At 39.6% G+C, this 19,261-nt stretch overlaps 1 protein-coding gene across 1 annotated transcript in view; it reads left to right on the forward strand.

Moving 5' to 3' along the window:
* The window catches only part of LAMA3 (laminin subunit alpha 3), a 121,083-nt gene that overhangs the window by 81,693 nt on the left and 20,129 nt on the right, over window positions 1-19,261 (forward strand). Inside the window, exons 42-55 of the mRNA XM_086742264.1 lie at window positions 957-1,070; window positions 4,703-4,812; window positions 6,664-6,744; window positions 8,150-8,256; window positions 10,888-10,938; window positions 11,325-11,476; window positions 12,008-12,118; window positions 12,218-12,329; window positions 12,865-13,032; window positions 14,456-14,652; window positions 16,086-16,202; window positions 16,763-16,917; window positions 18,273-18,414; window positions 18,944-19,043. Coding sequence (XP_086598390.1) covers window positions 957-1,070; window positions 4,703-4,812; window positions 6,664-6,744; window positions 8,150-8,256; window positions 10,888-10,938; window positions 11,325-11,476; window positions 12,008-12,118; window positions 12,218-12,329; window positions 12,865-13,032; window positions 14,456-14,652; window positions 16,086-16,202; window positions 16,763-16,917; window positions 18,273-18,414; window positions 18,944-19,043 — 1,717 coding nt within the window. The remainder of the gene's footprint in view (window positions 1-956; window positions 1,071-4,702; window positions 4,813-6,663; window positions 6,745-8,149; window positions 8,257-10,887; window positions 10,939-11,324; window positions 11,477-12,007; window positions 12,119-12,217; window positions 12,330-12,864; window positions 13,033-14,455; window positions 14,653-16,085; window positions 16,203-16,762; window positions 16,918-18,272; window positions 18,415-18,943; window positions 19,044-19,261) is intronic.

The following is a 19,261-nucleotide window of genomic DNA, read 5'->3' on the forward strand; positions in this document are numbered from 1 at the left end:
TCAGCCAGTTCCCCACCCACCACACAGAGCACTTGTTTAGACTGTAACACATCAGTGTCTCTAGGAGGAGGCTGTGGAAAACCATACTGAAAGCTTTGGAGGGTCTAGGTAGACAACATCACATCAACTGTGCATAGATGGCGACTCAATTTGTTGAGCATGATTTGCCCTTGGTGAATCCCTGCTGGCTTTTTCCAGTCATGTGCTTCATCTGAGTTGTGATAGCCCCCAGGAGGATTCTTCTTTGAGAAGACTGTAGTATGAATCTATATCCAAATCTTTTTCTGTCTTTTAAAAGTCATATTCTGCACCTTTGTACATAGCCACAGGAAATGTGTTTTGCTCAGAGGTTAGAGTCAAACTGATGAAATCATAGAATCAAAGAATTATAGAATGATTAGGGTTGGAAGGGACCTTCAAAGGTCATCTAGTCCAACCCCCCTGCAAGAAGCAGGGACATCTCCAACCAGATCAGGTTGCTCAGACCCCCGTCCAACCTGGCCTTCAACGTTTCCAGGGATGGGGCATCCACCACCTCTCTGGGCAACCTGTTCCAGTGTTCTACCACCGTCATTGTAAAAAAAATTTTCCCAATATCTAATCTAAATCTACCTCCCTCTATTTTGAAACCATTACCCCTAGTCCTGTCACAACAGGCCCTGCTGAACAGTCTCTCCTCATCTTTCCTGTAGGCCCCCCCAACTACCACAAAGTGTAGGGCACAGGGTTCAGATGCTTAGGCTGTAACTTCTTCAGCTCCATTCTTCGTTGCCATTCATTGTGTTAAAATACTTATTATTTGAACAATAACATGGATGTAGAAGAGCTTGCCAGGAAATGTACACCTCCACTACTCCTTGGAAATGGCAAACAATTTCAAAATACACTTCCCATAACCTGTAAAACTTTCTTTCCACCAACACTCACAATTTTTCTTCTCTCTGCTTGCTGTCTAGGAATGTGGCCTTGGATTTTATCGTGAGAATAAAGGCCTGTTTACTGGACGCTGTGTTCCCTGCAACTGCAATGGAAATTCAAATAGATGTCAAGATGGTACTGGAAAATGTATTGTAAGTAAATATTACTATTCAAGAAATTAGTTTGAAGAAAAGGAGAAAAAAACCATTTGCCTTACAGCAATATGCACCATACAGTATTGTTAAATTCCTAGCAACTAAAAATAATCCTTGCATGCCTCATTCTGTATATCTTGCACTGTTAATGAGCGTAAGTTGCATACACTTACATGTATGCTTAATGTAACTGTGAGTAATTAGAATAATTTGTGTCCTTGTTTTTGTTTTCTTCTTTTCCCTGTATATTTTCTTAGCTTATGGTACAAAAAGTCACCAAACTAGCACATACATGTTTGTAGTTATTTATAACAAATATGGGGTCTTATCCTTGCATATGCAGTCCTTAGTTTTATACACATATACTAGAGTTTGCCAACGCTGACAAGTAGCACATTCATGCATAGCATAGTCTTTGCAGAATCGCTTGTTTAATCAGCATCAGTAAAGCTCCACTACTCTTAATTTACAACTAGATGGATTAAAAAATACTGCAGTAAATAAGATGTGATAAAGGGCATAGAAGTGAGATTAATTAGAAAATTTCAGCTGTTGCAGAAGGTATAGTGGGGCAGATTTTGCTCCCTGGCACAGCGCATTAAACCTAAAGCAGCCTCATGAGAGTGGATCAGCCCTCGTAGCCATGCAAGTGTGACATTTGGCCGACTGTGCTTCTCCAGCTTGTATCCCTGATGCTTCTTTGAACAGTTTGTTCTGAAAAATTCTCACTTAAAAGCTTTTCGCTAATTTTTCACTTACTGTGTAAACAAGAACCTTGCCAACATCTTTCATGGTCTGCCTTCTCTGTTATTTCTTCCTTGTTCATGCTGCATCCGTTCTGCCTGCGGTGCATTCCTGCGCGTTATGTCATTCCCTCCGACTTTGTCTCAACCAACCCTTTTGCTTTAATGGAAACTATAAACCAATTCAGCACATTCTGGGGGATGACTTACAGGCTCCTGCTTTGGAGAGGTAGGGCAGGCCGTGACAGGAAAGTGCTGCAGCAGAGCTATAAAGATGAGGATGTTTTACAGATGAAAATTATAAAGGGAAAAAAAACAAATTTCACTTTTACCTCATGAAGTATGTGATTTAGATGCCTCTTTGTCCCTTCCTTCTCACAGCTGGATTAACTTTCAGATAGACACAGCTAAATCAACACTTGGCCGTGGAACAAAATTTAGGACAAGCAAAGTCATCCAGGATAATGCAGTGAAAAATGAAAGCCCGGAGGGCCTGTATTTCCATCATGAGCCTCCACCTACTAATGAGCAAGTTTGTCTCTCTGTAGAGGAGCCATGGGACAAAAAGACCTGCAGTGATGCAGTGAAGACAAGGAGACTTCCCAGTGCGGAGTCATCAAGTTTTATATCCAAAGTGCAAAGCTTGCTCACTTGGCCTCCTTCTTCCTGCTTCTTACCTGGAGCACTGGACACCAGCACCTTCACATGTCAGTGTCTCTCCAGAGAAGGCTTTGTGAGGCTGAGCCCAGGCTGACTCTTTCCTCTGTGGCAGCAATGCAATCGTCCCCCAGCCCAAGCAATAGCTATCCTGCTGTGTGCTGGTGGAAGGAGAGGGGTGCAGTGCTGCACTACCGAAAGTGAAGGAGAATGGAGTGCAGGAGATGGAGAACACAGAACTGGTTCTCATGTGTAGGGAACAGCTATCCCTCTGCCATTAACTAGGTTTTGTGTCCTTGTGGTCCCTGCCCTTCCTCCTGAAAGGCATGTTCCCTCAGCAGCAGCAAGGTGCTGAGACTTGTTCATCCCATGACATGTTGTTTCATGTCACGTGACCCCATGTGCCTAGGTATTTCTGGTGAGGCCATGACCCATTCTACTTTGGCTTCCTTGTACCATATGGGTGCATATGGAGTCAGCTGAGAGTTTTTCTTTCAGAGTTTTCAATACCTGGTGGTTTTGAGATGCTGTAACTCCAAGGGTGTCTGTGGCCCTGTGAAACTTGAAGGAAGGCACATGAGGGAGTTGTTGCTCTGGCTTGGGAGCACTGGGTTGTGTTCTCCAGTCCTTCTACACCATATAGCTGGAGGAACAGCATGGCACATTGAGAGTAGCTTATATGTGAAATATCTTAAACTTTCTTCAGCAATTATGGAATTACTTCAGTTTCTATAGACAGAGTGAGCGAAACAAAAGCCAGGAGAAAAACTTGAGGTGCAGGAGCGGAGGTTGCTCCAAGATGAAACCAACACAAATATTTTTAAATACCTCTCTTTTACTTTTCTTGCAATTTATTTTGTTCTTCAGGATTATAAAAATTGTTCAGAAACAATCTGAATTTTCCATGAGATTTTTGCAGGAATATATGCACCAGCTTTTATAGAGGCTGCATTTTAAAATGGTTCCTAGTTAAATGGCCCATATGTCAACTGGAGTTTTTCCTGTTCCTTCCCAGAACCTTTCTCAAGTGAGAAAAAAAAATTAATTATTTAACCAAAATGAAAACAAATTAGGGGTTACTATGGGCAGAGGCTAAGGGAAGGGCTGTTGATGAGGTTGAGGAAATCTGGGTGTGAAGAAATGTGTAAGAGGAGATTGGAGAGACAGAACTGTTTCTTATTTGTAGGGAAAAATGCCCCTCTGCTGCAAGTCATGGTAGTAGGGCCTTCAGCCACAGCCCTAAGCCATCGAGATCCCTGAAACAGAAGCACAATTTGCTTGGTTACCGCTTCCAGCCAATTTCCCACTTTCTTTTTCCATCTTTCACTTTACTAGTACACACTCTCAGCGCTGTGGGACACTGGCTCGGTCTGTTGCACATTGAAGAAAACAGTTTCAGAACTTGGGAGCTTTAATGCCTCTTGAGTGTTGGTCACATTGAATTTTTATGGCTGCTCAGAAATGTATTTGAACAACTTCTATTTAAAATTAGCATTGCTTTAGGTAGCACAAAAGCAACTTGCTTATCCTCTCCCCATAACGTATAAATATGTGTGACAATTAGCACCAGGAATGTTTCTAAAATAAGATACAATTCCCAACAATTTTATCATTAAAAAAGTGGCTTGGTTACATCAGCTTCAATTGCTTTCCGAGCCTTTGCTTTTCATTATTTATTCCAGTTACCCCAGAAAATACAAATTACATATACACTGGAGAAAGTACATGAAGTTGAATTCTGATTTGAATCTACTACAAGAAATACTTCTTATATTAATTTCATGGGAGTTTTTAAAGAATGTACTTGGGCTCAATTAATTGCATGCTTTTAAATGATATCTGCCTTCTAATTCATGTTAAGATGCAAAATGTAAAGTTCCATTAAAGCAGAGTGATTTTTAATTGAAATATCAAGACAGAGGGAGTGCATTAATGGACTGTTCCTCAACAAACTATGCATCTGATTGAATTTCTTTAAAAATATGTTTAATACTGCTTATTTATCTGTTGCTCTTCCACAACAGAGAGCAAATTGTACTTTCTACAATTAAAGAATAACTAGAATCAATCTATCCTGGCTGTAAAGGCATTTTGGCAATAAATGCTTGATTATGTGGAAGGGAAAAAACATATCCTCTGGGTAGATTTGCTATAATTTTAAAAATATGATAGTAAAGCCATATTGAGTGGTGAAGCGCTCTTAACTGTCTTGCTTGCTTCCTTTTTAAGAACTGTCAGTATAATACTGCTGGGGAGAAATGTGAGCGCTGCAAAGATGGTTATTTTGGAGATGCCACTCAAGGTTCCTGTCAGATGTGTCCTTGCCCTTATACAAACAGGTACAGTAAAAGGTCATGAGTAGTCAAGCAGAGAGTAAAGGGGAAGGGAAAAAGAAAAAGAGAAAAAAAACCCCAAACCTTGCTACATTAGTATGAGAATGTTCTTTTTCTCTGTTCTCATATCACTCAACATGGTGGGGCATCAGACCCATTTGAGGCACGCTAGACACTTGGTGCTCTGTCTCATGGCATTGCTTTTTTTCAATAACCTCAGTATTCCAATTCTCACTCAGTCCCTGAACCACAAAGGCACATTGTTCATCACCTGGGAATTATGTACAAAACCACCGGTAACTCCTTCCTAGTGACAAATACAGGATAGAAAACTTTTCCCTTATTGGGCATATCCAGAATCTTTCTTGTTAACTGAAATGCAAGATGTAAGTTATCTTTAGTCTCAAGTTTAACACCATTACTCTGGCTAGGAGACAGTGATAATGACGAAACAAGCCTTTTGTATGAGTTCAGAAAATGTAGTAAGATGCAAAATAATCTAAAAATATTAATGCTTATAAGCACTCATCTAGATTTCTGAAAGACTATGATGACTCTTCATGTGGAAGCTCCGTTTGAAGTATGAATAAACTGAGCAAGAAAAAATTAAATTTCCTTGGATCTAATAACATTGCCAGGCTTTTAAATTGGGCAGTAAATTGCATTTTAAATGCATAGTATGTTTAGACACATTATTTGTCATCATTGGTCAGTTCTCATATGTGAAATGTGTTAAATAAAAACAATTAAAAAAAAAAAAAAAAGCCTAAGCTATAAATTGCTAAAGGCACCACCAAGTATTTGCCAGATATATTAGCAAACACCAGGTAGCCTTAAGTAAGAGTTTTACACCAGCAGACAATAGGCAGGTTTTTAATTTATCAGGGAACTCTGATGGATCTTTTTTTTGACAGCATTGGCCTCTTCTGCAGGTGCTTGCCTGAGGCTGACTGAACATATTTAGAGTCATCTTTTGCTGTAAGAGTGCTGAAATGTCTAAGGAGACCATAAACCTGTGCAGTTTCATAGCTGCACATTACGCTAGTGAATACCATTCCTGACATAGGAAATGCACCCCACTAGATGTTATTGCAGTTGACAATTTTCCACCTAGTCAAATTATATGTAATTCTAAGCACAGACAGCTGTCTTTAATACACAGACTTGCTTTATCCGGCTGTTAATAGATTAAAAAAATGGAACTAGCAAACATAGCCTATTCCTGCTTCATGTCCTGCCTTCTCCTTCCCAAATATCGGCCAAAAAATGGTTTTCCTCCCCAGAGAAATCTGAATCTACACAAGTCTGCTAGAAAGAGGAGAAAAAAACTATGATTGTGTTAAACTGATATACTCTGGAGCTCCCCCAAATGGTGCACAACTCCATTCTGCCTTGGTTAAAAAAAAAACCCAAAGAACATTAGCTACATAAAAATATCCTCTAATGTTTCCATCTCTAAAAAACGAACAAAAAAAAAAGCTATCCAAACAGGAGGAAATGTTCTCTAGCACAGGCTATTGATTCTTGCCTAGTAAGATAAAATAGCTACCCAGGCTTTTTACAACATGCCTATTAAGGTTTATTTTAGGCCTTCATTTGGGTAGTGAACTATTATACTCAGTCCAGAGAGTCAGGAAGTTATTATTTTTTTAGTCTAAGGAAATAATTTAGAGGAAAAGTAGGAAACTTCAGAGAATTAGTCACAGCAATTTATCTAGAGGTGATTAAATTAACTGAGAAGTAATTTAGTGGTATAAAAACTTCTTAATCTGAAAGTCATTTAACTGCGCTTAGCGTCTAGAGTGTAAAAACTATTTGATGATGTGCTCACAATAATATTTTTGTTGCTTCCCAAAGATTTGCAACTGGCTGTGTGGCAAATGGTGAAGAAATTCAGTGCTTCTGCAAAGAAGGCTATACTGGAGTTCGCTGTGAACAGTAAGTGACCTCTTTTCTCAAGACCAAGATTTTTAAGAGGCACCACAAAAGGAGGTATTTCTGTATTGGGTAATATATGGATGTATGCACATTCATACTGTGCATGCATTTAAGCAGTATCTATTTACATAAACAGCTGCTATAGTGTGGCGCTATACATTCTAGATGTAAAGCCAACGCTTCCTGAAGAAATGTAAACAATTCTCCACAAACTATTTAGTGCCTATGCAGTTTTTACCAAGTGTCAGCATCTTTGCATAAGTGCCCTGTGCCTTGCCTTATCCTGCACTCTTTTTGATGGTAATAAATCCCACTTTGTCCCTTTTCCAGTTGAAAACATTTTCCCATTTCCTCCAGCGTACCTGACAGTGCTTCAGTCTTCATAGTTATACAACAGCAACCACATAACGTTTAACGCCCATACTCTTCATCCCAAATCATTCTGAAGTGCTCCACAGGTGGAGGGCACAAACACAACGCTGAAGCCATCGTTTTTGCTGGAACCTTGCAACAGTTTGGCAGAGCACAAGAGGAACAGCATGGCAGTTTCTGTGAGGCAGAGGGAGCAATTTCACTGAGTTTCAGATCCAGGGGGAATTTAAGCATAGTGGAGTGCTGTTATCTGGTCTGGAAGCTTGAGGCCAATACGTCATGGTATCTCACCTGGAGACAGTACCTCCAGTAGCACACTGTCTTGTGCTTCGAGACTGTTACTTTTGACATCTAAGCTGCAGGCTATACAGAGATTTTTCTCTTCCAGATCTACCTGTACCTCAGCTGCTCATCATGGCCCTTCAATCATGCATTACCACCCCTATAGATCTTACAACAGAGTGACTTCTAGGAATATTAGCTAGCCAGTCTGGACAATATATTTTACCTATAAAATATTTAGAGATCACTCACACAGACTACTTTGCTGGCAGATGGCAAGAGGAAGTATTACCCAGCAGAAGGGTGATAATGTCATACAGTGCCATTGCTGTTTGAAATATCAACATGTGCTTCCAGTGTGATCCTCCTTAATACCTGTTTTGTGGTGGGATCACAGATCAGAATGGTGTGGTTTGCTGGGTTAAGCCTTGTCAAATTCTGTGCGTATGTATGTATCTGTGTATATTGTACTTTTTCAGATTAAGTGAATTATTCCTATACAAGCATTGTGGGAGTTCTTTTATTTTTAGAAAAAAAACTTCTGCAGTACTTGGAAAGATATTTTTAGCTTAGTGCAGAGGATACTGTAATCCAAAAATACACCCTTTTTGTCTAAGTCAAGACACGAAATGGAAAGTTCTTGAAAGTTTATTCAAGACAATAACTGGGTTTTTTTTTTGTCATGGGAAAGTATATTTCACAAAGGTACCTTCAAATATTTAATAAAAAATATTTGTATCTCTTTATCTAGGTGTGCTCCAGGATATTTTGGAAATCCACAAAAATATGGAGGCTACTGTCAGAAATGTAATTGTAACAATAATGGACAGCTGGCTAGCTGTGACCGCCTGACTGGAGGTACGTGAGGGCCTGTGAACACGGAAGGGACTGTTGTTTTCTCTCTGGGAAGCAGAGAAGGGGAAGGTACTTAGATCTGTTGAACTGAAGGAAAGATGTGGACTTATATGAAATGCAGATCATTTTAAACAAAAAGTAAGTTTTCCAAAAACGTAACACCATGGTAATATAAGGGCTGTCCTGAGTAATCGCGTTCACCTTTGGTAAGCCATTTTGTCATGTATTTGCCTTCAAAAATCCTACCAATTTTATTTTTTTTTTCTGTATCATGAGTAAGTTTTTAAATGCATTATGGTTCCTCTTCTGACGTGGTTAAGTCTTATCTTGCCAGTCTGTGTTATGGGTTTATGAAACTGAGCAGTCTCAACATGCCTTTTAAAAATGTATTTGGGACAGATCAGTGACATCTTCAGTCTGCATCAGGCGCTGCCATCTTAGGTATCCAAGCTAACTGTGTTTACAGGGGAAGTTAGGACTTGACTCAGGAGGCTGTTTTATAAATCCTGCTATACACCATTCTGCTGTCTAAGACATCTGTGATTTTCCCAGTATCAGTCACACATGTACTGCACTCTAATAAGAATATTATGCCACTGGCATATGGTTGCTTTATTTATTATAATTCTGAAGTAAAGGGCCTGAGCCTACATTCCTCAGCCTGTCAATTCGCTTCAATCCCTTGAGATACTCATTTCTATTTAGAAACACATAGGCCACTGCTCCTGAAAAAGACCTTGATTCTCCCATATTTTCTTTTCCCAATAAAATTACATTTTTCTTTCCCTGTAGACAGCTTTTCCTCCTCAGATGTTTGTGAACTGTCAAACTAGTAACTCCTAGTATTTCCATACTCTTAATTTCTCTGCACTACTCTTCATACTGCATTCAAATGACTGCCAAAGATCACCTTATCTTTCCTTGGTCACAGAAATTAGAAAACCAGCAAGTGATGTGAACTGCTGTTGGCAGCTGGTGCAATTTTTCAATAGCTAGTTCTCATTTCATATTTCATCATTGAAGTAATACATCTTTATTATATTTATACCTTGTGTGGAACAGATCCAAGCAGTGTTTGATGTTTTGTCATTCCTTTCTTTTTGAAGCAAGAGTTTGCTAGGACAAACTAATCCGTAGGGCAAAATTCAACAAGCCAGTTTGTTTTCAGTTTGTCTGCACCTATATATTCTGATCAGCCGTCTCTTTCTCCTCGTTAGGAATAAAACTCTCTGTGATCATCAGCACAGCATGTTCTAGCAGGTTTCTTGTGCATGATGTTCGGCACTTGGCCAGACTTTCATTTCACCATTTCTTGGCCGATGTTGTTTGTGCACAAGCTGTAATAATAGTTTTACTTAATTGGTACTTCGCAGCGACAGCTGAGATGTATCTGGTGTTATCTGAATTACACAACAGCAGAACTGCATGGGTATTTGAATTTCAGAATAATTTCCTTCATTCTCTTACAAATATATTCTTTGTGACTTGTCTCCTTTTAGCAGCAGTGCTCACTACCAATCCCATTTAACTTCCTGATGACTTAATGTGCAAGTGCCAAAGGAAATGGCACTGCTAGGCAGTTTGTTCCAGGCTGTTTCATGCTGCTGTTAAAGTTCAGGTCCAATTTTATCACTGTAACCTCTCACAGTTGCAAGCTGTTCTTGACTCTTGACAGTAGCAGCCTATACCCTGAGTGCATCCTTTTCCTTCAGAGTAAGAGACATGCACAGCCCTTTTCATTTTCAAGAGGAGATGAGAGTTTGGCACTAGGACCAAACCTGTAAAAGGGACTTGTGTGTCAAGAAAAGGAGATTCCTGTCCTATATGATGGCATTTTTAGGAGCCAGTTCCTCTCCTGCCTCCTAGAAGATAGGATCCCAAGATGCTACAATCCCATGTGCACCTGGAGAGCGTTAAGCTTCTTGTAACACGGTTTGTTAAACAAAACAAAACAGCACACTGAACAGGCAGTCACTTGTGCTAGCTTGTTGGAAAGTCTGCGGGCAATGTTTGTCGTATACCACCTGTATCTGTGGCCCACCCTCCATGACTTGGGTTACATAGAGTGCCTCCTTCGATGCGTACAATCTGGATTTCTCTCAAGCTTGATTAATCCCTTAATCTTGCAAGCTGGGACAGGTATGAAGGAAGGCCATAAACATTTCTCAGTTCCTTGTGGGTAAGGCATCCTTTGGGGAATCAGAATTTGTGGTTTGAACATGGATGCTTAAGTAGATAAAGAGTTTTGAACCAATGTCCTGGGTAAAATGCTTTAACAATATAGTCGTGGCTCCAATCCTGGTGTTACACGAGGCAAATTCTAGCAATACATTCAGCGCTTGATGTGAGAGAACCTCCTGCTGCTACCCAAGTAGCATATATTTAGGAGGATTACAGTCAGTTTACTTTGAGGAATGAAAAAGGTGTTGATCTCAGCAAGGCCTAAGCAGGAGCTGAATATTTTGGCATGCTCAAGCCTACTGGGCATTTCAGCTTGTTCACAGTGGGTGTGGATTTAGCAAAGAGCAGCACCGTGTTTTAATGGCTGCCAGCCGTGAAAACTGAGGGCAGAAATGCAGTAGTAGTATGCCCATAAGAAAACTTCAGTTACTGATGACAATCTTGTGATTTCAGAATGTTTCAATAACGAACCAAAAGATGTGGATCCAAATGAAGATTGTGACCGTAAGTAAAAATACAGAATTGCACTTAGATTGCTGTCTGCTTGCTTCAGACATATACTGATGACTCTTTTAAGGGTGGCAGACTTTAAAAAGGACTGAAGATGTCCTGTAATGAATCTTTTAAAAGCAAACATTTGACCAAACACTTGGAAAAATTATAAAGAGGAGGTCACCTAGCCAGATGTAGATGAGGGCTCCTCATTTCTGGGTTTGGTCACTCTCCCCAGTATAGTGGGCTCTGTTGTTGCCTTTCTTATTCAGGCAGTACCAGGTGACAAGTATCAAAGTGTTTCCATTGCATCTTATTTATTAATTTACTCAGTGAAATGCTCTCTGCACCAAATATCAATAATTTGTATTGTTTTCCTTTGCTTATGCTCCCTCCAGCTTGTGATAGCTGTGTAATTACACTGCTGAAGGATTTGAGCACAATAGGTGACGAGCTTCAGCTGATTAAGTCTCAGCTGCAAAATGTCCATGCGAGTACCCGCACACTGGAGCAGATGAGACGTCTGGAAACACGCATCAAGGACTTAAAGGTAGGCACACATAAATGCAGAAGTGGATTTCAGATAAGAGCTGAACCTACGAATTTATGCCATCTTTGTGTTGGGTTGCAAGGAAACATACATCAACTTTTGATTTCAAATACAGGATGCTGACAGCACTGGGCTTCACCTGTTAGAAGACAGCTGTTGTTTCCATGTCATGCTCTGAAAGAGAATCAGTATCTCTGCCTTTTCCGAGGCCTGCTCACCTTTAAAGCTATATCTCTGACATTTCCCTATAACTCTGTATTTTCGCAGCACTTCATGTCTCTGCGGTACCAGAAAACACCAACATTCCAATTGCCAATACCAAAATTAATCCTAAAATAAATTTTCTTTGGTTGGAATAGCAGTTGCTATACTCACAGATAAAAAAGCCCAGGTTTTGGGCATCAATTGTTCAGCCTTCATGTTAGTAATGCTGCTTTTGTTTATCTTGGGTAAAGATCTAACCCTGTGAAATTTTGCTTGTTTTCTCCCATGTATGGGTGATTTATTGGAATTTTTTTCCTTTCTTTTCAGGTCTTATTGAACAATTACCGTTCTGTTGTTCATAATCAGGGTTCAAAGGTAGATGAGTTGGAGACGGAATTTGTTAACCTAAATCATGACGTAAATGCTCTCCAGGAAAAGGTGACTTACCAAATCAATTAAAAAATACACATCTCTTGACTACCTATTAGCATGATGTATCCAGGTGTTTTTAATCTGATTGCTTTTTTCCCTTGATAGGCTGAAATGAACTACAAAGCAGCTGAGATATTATTTAATAATTTTGGCCAAACTAATCAGAAAGGAAAGGATTTGGTTTCACAAATACAAATAGTTGTCAACAATATACAAGGTAAAAATAGTTTCTAACTCTATAACATGTTTTGTTTTGTGGAATCTTTTCAATTTATTTACAATATTCTTTATTAAGCATGAGAGGTTTTCTTAGAAAACAACTTCATTAATCAGAATTTTGACATAGCTGTGGAATTTACTCTTCCTATTAGAAATCTAATAGATAATGTCAATTTAGGAGCCTACCTTCCCTATGTAGTGGATAGGAACAGAGAAGCTTTACCCACAGGGGCATTCAGAGCAACAAATTAACTATCCTGACTTTAGTCTGGGTTGCTATCATAGGCTTTTTTAAGTTAGAAGCTTAAAATTATTGCTGTGAACTTGGTCATTTGGGACAAATTTCAAGCCTGATGTCATTTTATTAGCTCTGGTTGTGTGACATAGGTTACTTTTCAGCTTAATATAATTAATGCAAAATGGATCTGTTTCATTAAGGAATTCAGGAACAGACATGCCTTTTTCAGGTAACAGACCAGCCCTCCCGTTTGAGAGACCATTCTCTCTTTGATTTTGACAATACTTCTTTTCAGTGCTCTTGGAACAAATAGCTGGTACAAATGCAGAAGGTAACAACTTGCCCTTGGGAGATGCTGCCAAAGAACTGGCTGAAGCTCAACGAATGATGACGGAGATGCGAAACCGCAACTTTGGCCAACTTCAAGCAGAGGCAGAGAAGGAGCGAACAGAAGCTCAACTGCGTAAGGGCTTGTTCTCCCAACTTCTTACTATTTAGAAAGATTAATCTTAAATCTGAACCATTGTTGATTATTTGGGATGGAGTGCAGGGAAGAGCATTTTGCAGTCATAGAATCATAGAATGGTTAGAGTTAGAAGGGACCTTCAAAGGTCATCTAGTCCAACCCCCCTGCAAGAAGCAGGGACATCTCCAACCAGATCAGGTTGCTCAGAGCCTCATCCAACCTGGCCTTGAACGTTTCCAGGGATGGGGCATCCACCACCTCTCTGGGCAACCTGTTCCAGTGTTCCACCACCTTTGGTGAAAAAAATTTTTCTTACTATCTCATCTAAATCTATCTCCCTCTATTTTAAAACCGTTACCTCTAGTCCTGTCACAACAGGCCCTACTGAACAGTCTCTGTTCAGTATGTATCCCTGGGATCTGTAGTGGTCATTAGTCAACAGGAAAGGGGTAGTTCTGGAGGGATTTAAAGGCATTTTTAGTTTGTTAAGGAAGAAATGGAGCTGAGCTGGGGAAGAAACCCAGTAGATCCTTCTTTAATAACTAAATGAATCTCAGTAAAATAAAGATGTCGGCAAACATAATATACTTATGCAGCACTTCAGTGTATTATAATATATAGGCTATGGCACATGCAGCTATTGTAGAGGAATTATACATGTAATTTAACAGCAGACCAAGGATCAAATTGTACAAGGATAAGGAAGTTCAGAAGTACTAGTTGCTCTAGTTATACTCCCTTTTATGTTCTCTGCATGTGTTTGTTGGGGATATTCAGAAACTTGATTCCAGACATTAGATACAGCAAGAACGGCAAAGTCACAGGCTTATCTCGTAACCAGGGGCATACTTGAGAAATGTGAAATACCTTACCCGTGATAGTAATTTCCCCTGACTTTGGACCTTGATACCTACCTCTGAGTAACCATTCTGTATCCTACCTCGTAGGCAGTGAAATGGGCACTGAGTGTGATTCATTTGACCTGTTTTATGTTTCTACCTTTTTTGAGAGGAAATGTAGTCTCTCCATTAATTACAGAGGAGGCTTTGATGACTAGCGCAGATGTAGACATCTACATTGTAGATGAAATTGTTGATGAAATTGTGTTAGTTCCATATAAAAAAAAAAAATTAGTTAGTATTTGTAGATCATCTTCATCCTTACTTAATTTAGAAATAGCCAAATAAATGTTTGTGTGTGCTCTGTGTCTGCAGCAGCAAACTTGTGAGTAGATTTGATCCAATGAGATGCTGAATAGCATCTCTGCTATAGTAACACTGAAATTAGCGCTGCAAAGCATGCTCAGTATTTCATACAACCACAGCTTTCTAATCCTAAATGTCAAGCACTTCTGAAGGAAGTTTGTTCTGGTTCCCTTCTTTTCTGAACAAAACTTTTCTTTCTGGTCCTGATACTGCAGTACTGGCACATATTAAGAATGAACTACGAAAGTACCACCAAGAAAATCATGGGCTTATTAAAATTGTGAGAGATTCATTGAATGAATATGAATCCAAAATCACTGACCTTCGTGAAGCTCTGAATGAGGCGACAGGACAAATCAAGCAGGCTGAAAACTTAAACAGAGATAATGGAGTTCTGTTGGAAGACATTAAGGTAATGTTGGGGTTCTGGAGAAGAAAGGTAAACCTCAGGAGATAAGAAGTGCTTTTGATTGCCGCTTTTGACCTTGCAAAGCCAAGTAGCACTAATGCTTTAGACTTTCTTCAGGGTCTCTTTCTGTCGTTGGATGCATGTATGGACAGGTATAAATGTAGTGTACTCCCACTTGTGGCCTCTTTATCTGACCAAGGACAGGGTGATCAAGATGCAGCTCTGAAGAGAGCAGGGAAGGAGAGTCTCTGCCTAGCCCTTCTCTTCAGCTGCCACTAGCTTTTTTGTTTCCTATTTTAGATCAAATTCCTGATGCTGATGTATTTTTTGTAAGTTCCTTCAAGTATTTGGCTTTAACAGCCATAAGACATGGGAGCAATAATGTGTGCAATATGGTTAAATTATTTGGGATTAATATTCTACAGAACTGCTTCTGAGGTCTCACCAGAAAGGTGACAAGAAGCAGCTATAATTCCTGAGCAGTGCTTAATTTTTAGAGCTGGTGAAATAGTACAAGAAAAAGGATGTGCTACAGGATGCATTCTTTTAAATTAATTGTAGTTTTGCTGAAATATATCACTGTTTAAGCACGCTTATCTCTGTCCAGCTTGCTAACTATTTTGTTTGGACAAAATAATTTCTACATTCAACTGTCCCTTTCAATATTTAATTGTACCTTTATGTGCATGGACTGTACAATATGTGCACCACATAAGTATGCACACTTGTGTTAGAAGATGGATGCACCTGTACAAGTCATAAATCTCCAGTTACACTTCTCTGGTAGAGAGAGATTTGACACATTACAATGATAGAAACCCAGCTGAAGAGAGCTAACACATCCTTACCTGCAACACCACTTGTCTGGCTTTGTTTGTGGTGTGCCATTGGATTACCTGTGGATTGTCACAGGGCTGCTCTAGACCAAAGAGCTTCATTCATTTTCCTCTCAGAGCTTTCAAGAGGATAAGGTGAGGAAGTTTCACACCCCATTTCTGGTGACATCCGCAGATGAAGGGATAATGTAATAATTTTATTTCTGCCTTTGAGTGAACAGAAAAGATCAGGGTAGTCACCCGGGAGCTGTTTTTAAAGTTTCCAGGTTTGAAGTTTCCAGGTTTGACCGATCAGACACTTAGATGGTCTGTCCTGACAGTTCATCTCAGCTGACCCGTACTGCTTTTACTTTGTGTGAGGTCTAAAAACTGAACAACTGTAGCCTTCTGCCCAGCTGTATGCTCTACTGCTGCAGACTCCTGAGCTTTCTCACTCTTCTAATCAGTAGGATAGTCCCTAAACACTGTAGGCATCTGATTAAAACAGCAATAGTAGGATTTGGTAAATCCTACTGCAGGCTAGATTAGGTAGATATGATTTTCCCTGCATCTAATTTTTAACCCAATCACATGTTTTTCAACCTTTTATTTTTTCCTCAGAAACGAATTGAGGAGACAAATGTACAACAGAACAGCGTCTTGGATATTCTGAGCTCTGCCCGATCTTCCCTGACGCAAGCTAACAGTGTGCTCGGATTATTGCAGAAGAGCAAAGAGGTATAGTTAACCTTCTTAAGTTAAGGTTACAACTCCCAGTATCTTGCTGTCACTGTAATGGGTAGCATAGCTCAGCGGCTAGGACACAAGGCTTATCTGAGCCTCCCAAAAAGGGAAGGATCTCACAGCCCACTCTGGGTGCACGAGGAGCCTGCCTGCACAGGCTCCTGTAAGAGGGGCTTATTAAAGGTTGTGATGTGTCTGAGGAAGACACTGTACTGCAGATACCTGAATTTGGGATAATATCTGTGAGAAATATTGTAAATGATCGTGCTGTTCTTTTATTTCTTTCTACGCAATTGCTTTTGGCCACTGTCAGAGACAGGATACTGGGCTACAAGGGCCTCTGGTCTGGCTCAGTACAGCAGGGTTTGTTTTTACACAATGGATCTAGAAACCTAATGTAATGACTAGCAGTTTTTGCCAGTAACCTGCAGAATAAGTTGGAAGGCAATGTTTTTCCCTTTGGTCTCCTCAGGTGCAAGGTATATGTAATACTAAAGAAGACAAGGGAAAAATCAAACATGTATGAATACAATAAAACTTTATCTTTATAATAGGAATATGAAAGCCTGGCTGCTCAACTGGATGGAGCAAGGAAGGATATGAATGAAAAGCTGGCAAATAACTCCTTATCAGCAAGCAAAGAACCGCTGGTGGTGAGGGCTGAGGAACATGCCAAATCTTTGCAAGACTTGGCAAAACAACTGGAAGAGTATGTTGCTATTCCTGTAATTGAGCCATTTTTGTACATAACATCCATGGTTGCAATGCTCTGTCTGTAACTTCACTTGCTTTATAGACCATTTGCAAAGTTAGAAAGAAATGTGGTTTGTCTTTTTCTGCTTCTTCATGTTGTACAGATGTTTTCTTTTCTTTTTTTCCCCACAAACCAGGTGTTCCTATATTTTTCCTGGTTTGTTTTTTTTTTTTCCCCTAGAATTGGGGACTCCCATAATACAGCTTTATATTACTACATTAAGACTTATTGATTTCTTACTAACGAGAGAAAATCCTCATGTACAGAGTGGGGAGATGTTTAAAATATCTTTTCTATAGTGATATTTCCTGTACTCGTACTCAGGGATACCTTTATAATGTCAATGAATTGGCGCAAATAATTGGAAGAAATGTTGTCTTGGCACAGACTTCAGACATGCCTGTTTAGCATCAGTGAGGAAAAGAAATCCTATAGTTTTCTCATCCTTCAAGGAATCTTCTAGAAAGGCAAAAATATGAGAAACTTGATATGAATCAAATGTTTCTCTCTCCATTACTTGTACATTACCTTGGAATTATGAGTGAACTTTTGGAGGCCTTCTGTGGTACATCAGAACAAAATGAAAAAAGTGAAACCCTGGCTTGATTTTTCCTGTGCAAATTGTCTGCATTTTGTCATTACACCAACTAGAAACTCTCAAAAAGTTAAATTCCAAAATACCTATTTCAACTGGAAATTTCTTGGTTAAACATTAACTCTTTGTTAGTTTTCAGTGTGATTTTTCTTCAATTAAGAAGACACTGTTCTCAGAAATACAAGGCAGCTGATATTGGGCAGTTGCATAGCTCATGGGGAGTGGGTACAAGAGATTTTGTCTGTTGTTTCTGATTCCAGAGCTGCTGCACTGGTTCTTGGAGAAAAGCCCAAGGGTTGTGTAGTTGCTCCATCTTGTGCTCCATCTGCTGCTCCTGTAGGATGCTGGAGCAGCTAGAGATAATCTGGAAGCTGCCGTTCTCTGAACTGAAGTGTATTTGGGGAGCAGTGGTGAAGGTGGCTTATTGACCTTCTGCCTCAGTGAAGTCTCTTTATCTTAAGCATTTAAAGACTGCTTTGGAGGCCTGCGGTTGTCCTTTTACAAGAACCTGAACTTATGCCATCTTCTGAAGAATCTTTTCATGTTGGCCTGCCTCTAAGTTTGATATTTTTGCAGAATGAAATTACAGATCTAACTGAAAAGCATTTTCTGTATTGGCATTAATTAGAAAATACTGAGTTCAGATGGATTCAGAATACTTCTCACAGGCCACAGTCTTTGCAGAGGGCTGCATTTTTCACCCTGTTTCCCACAGAATAAAGAACAGTGCCAGGAAGGACGAGTTGGTAGGCTGTGCTGTGGAAGCTTCTACTGCCTATGACAATATTATTAATGCCATCAAAGCAGCAGAGGAAGCAGCCAGCAAAGCTGGGAATGCAGCTGACTCAGCTTTATCGGTAAGTACCCGTAAGTGGCAAAATAATGGTAAACTTGTTACAACTAGATTTTTTTTTTTAATTATCAGAGAGGCACCAAAAAAAGAGGCATGCCTTATTTGTCTGTGGCCATTATATGCACTGATATTCTGCATGTTCATGAATTAGTCTTGGTTCAGCACTAAACACGATACTTACTGCCTTTCTAATGAGGGTGAATCACTGAAGGTGATTTCAGGTATTCTCTTTTACTTTGCAGTAGTAATACCCACAAGCTCTTTAGCAGAGGTAGTATATAACAGCAGTGTGCTAGTAATTTCTTCTGAATGCCCCAAAATCTGTCAGAAGTTTGCTAAAGACCAAGGTTGTATTATGCTTAAATTAATCTTAATAATTGTTATTGAAGATGGTGGTTTTTCACATGAAATCTCTGCCCTTGTTTTTTTTTCAATTGTTGGTTTTTTAAAACTGGATTGGGCTGTATCTTTTACTCTTTAAATTTTAGTATAGTTATTAAAGCAGTCTTACAGTACCATGCTTCTGTTACCAGATTGTGAAGAGAGAAGACCTATCGGGAAAAGCTTCAAAGTTAAAAACCGAGAGCAGTACACTCTTGAATCAAGCACAGGAGACTGAAAGGACATTGCAAGGTACCGAGGAAGAAAGTTGTAGTAGAAATGTTGGCACAGCATGACAAGCTTTCATTGAATTTTCACAGTTCAGCAAAGCTCTGCAGGATGTACTTAACCATAAGAGGCTAGTTCTATTACAATGGGACATCTTGTGATGGTTATTTCCAATGGCAGAAAGACAAGAAAGTGGATTTCCTACTTCTGCTATGCTTTACGCTTCTGCAGGACTCCTGTCC

The sequence above is a fragment of the Chlamydotis macqueenii genome, chromosome 2, assembly GCF_036417535.1.
Source record: "Chlamydotis macqueenii isolate bChlMac1 chromosome 2, bChlMac1.mat, whole genome shotgun sequence".
NCBI lineage: Eukaryota > Metazoa > Chordata > Aves > Otidiformes > Otididae > Chlamydotis > Chlamydotis macqueenii.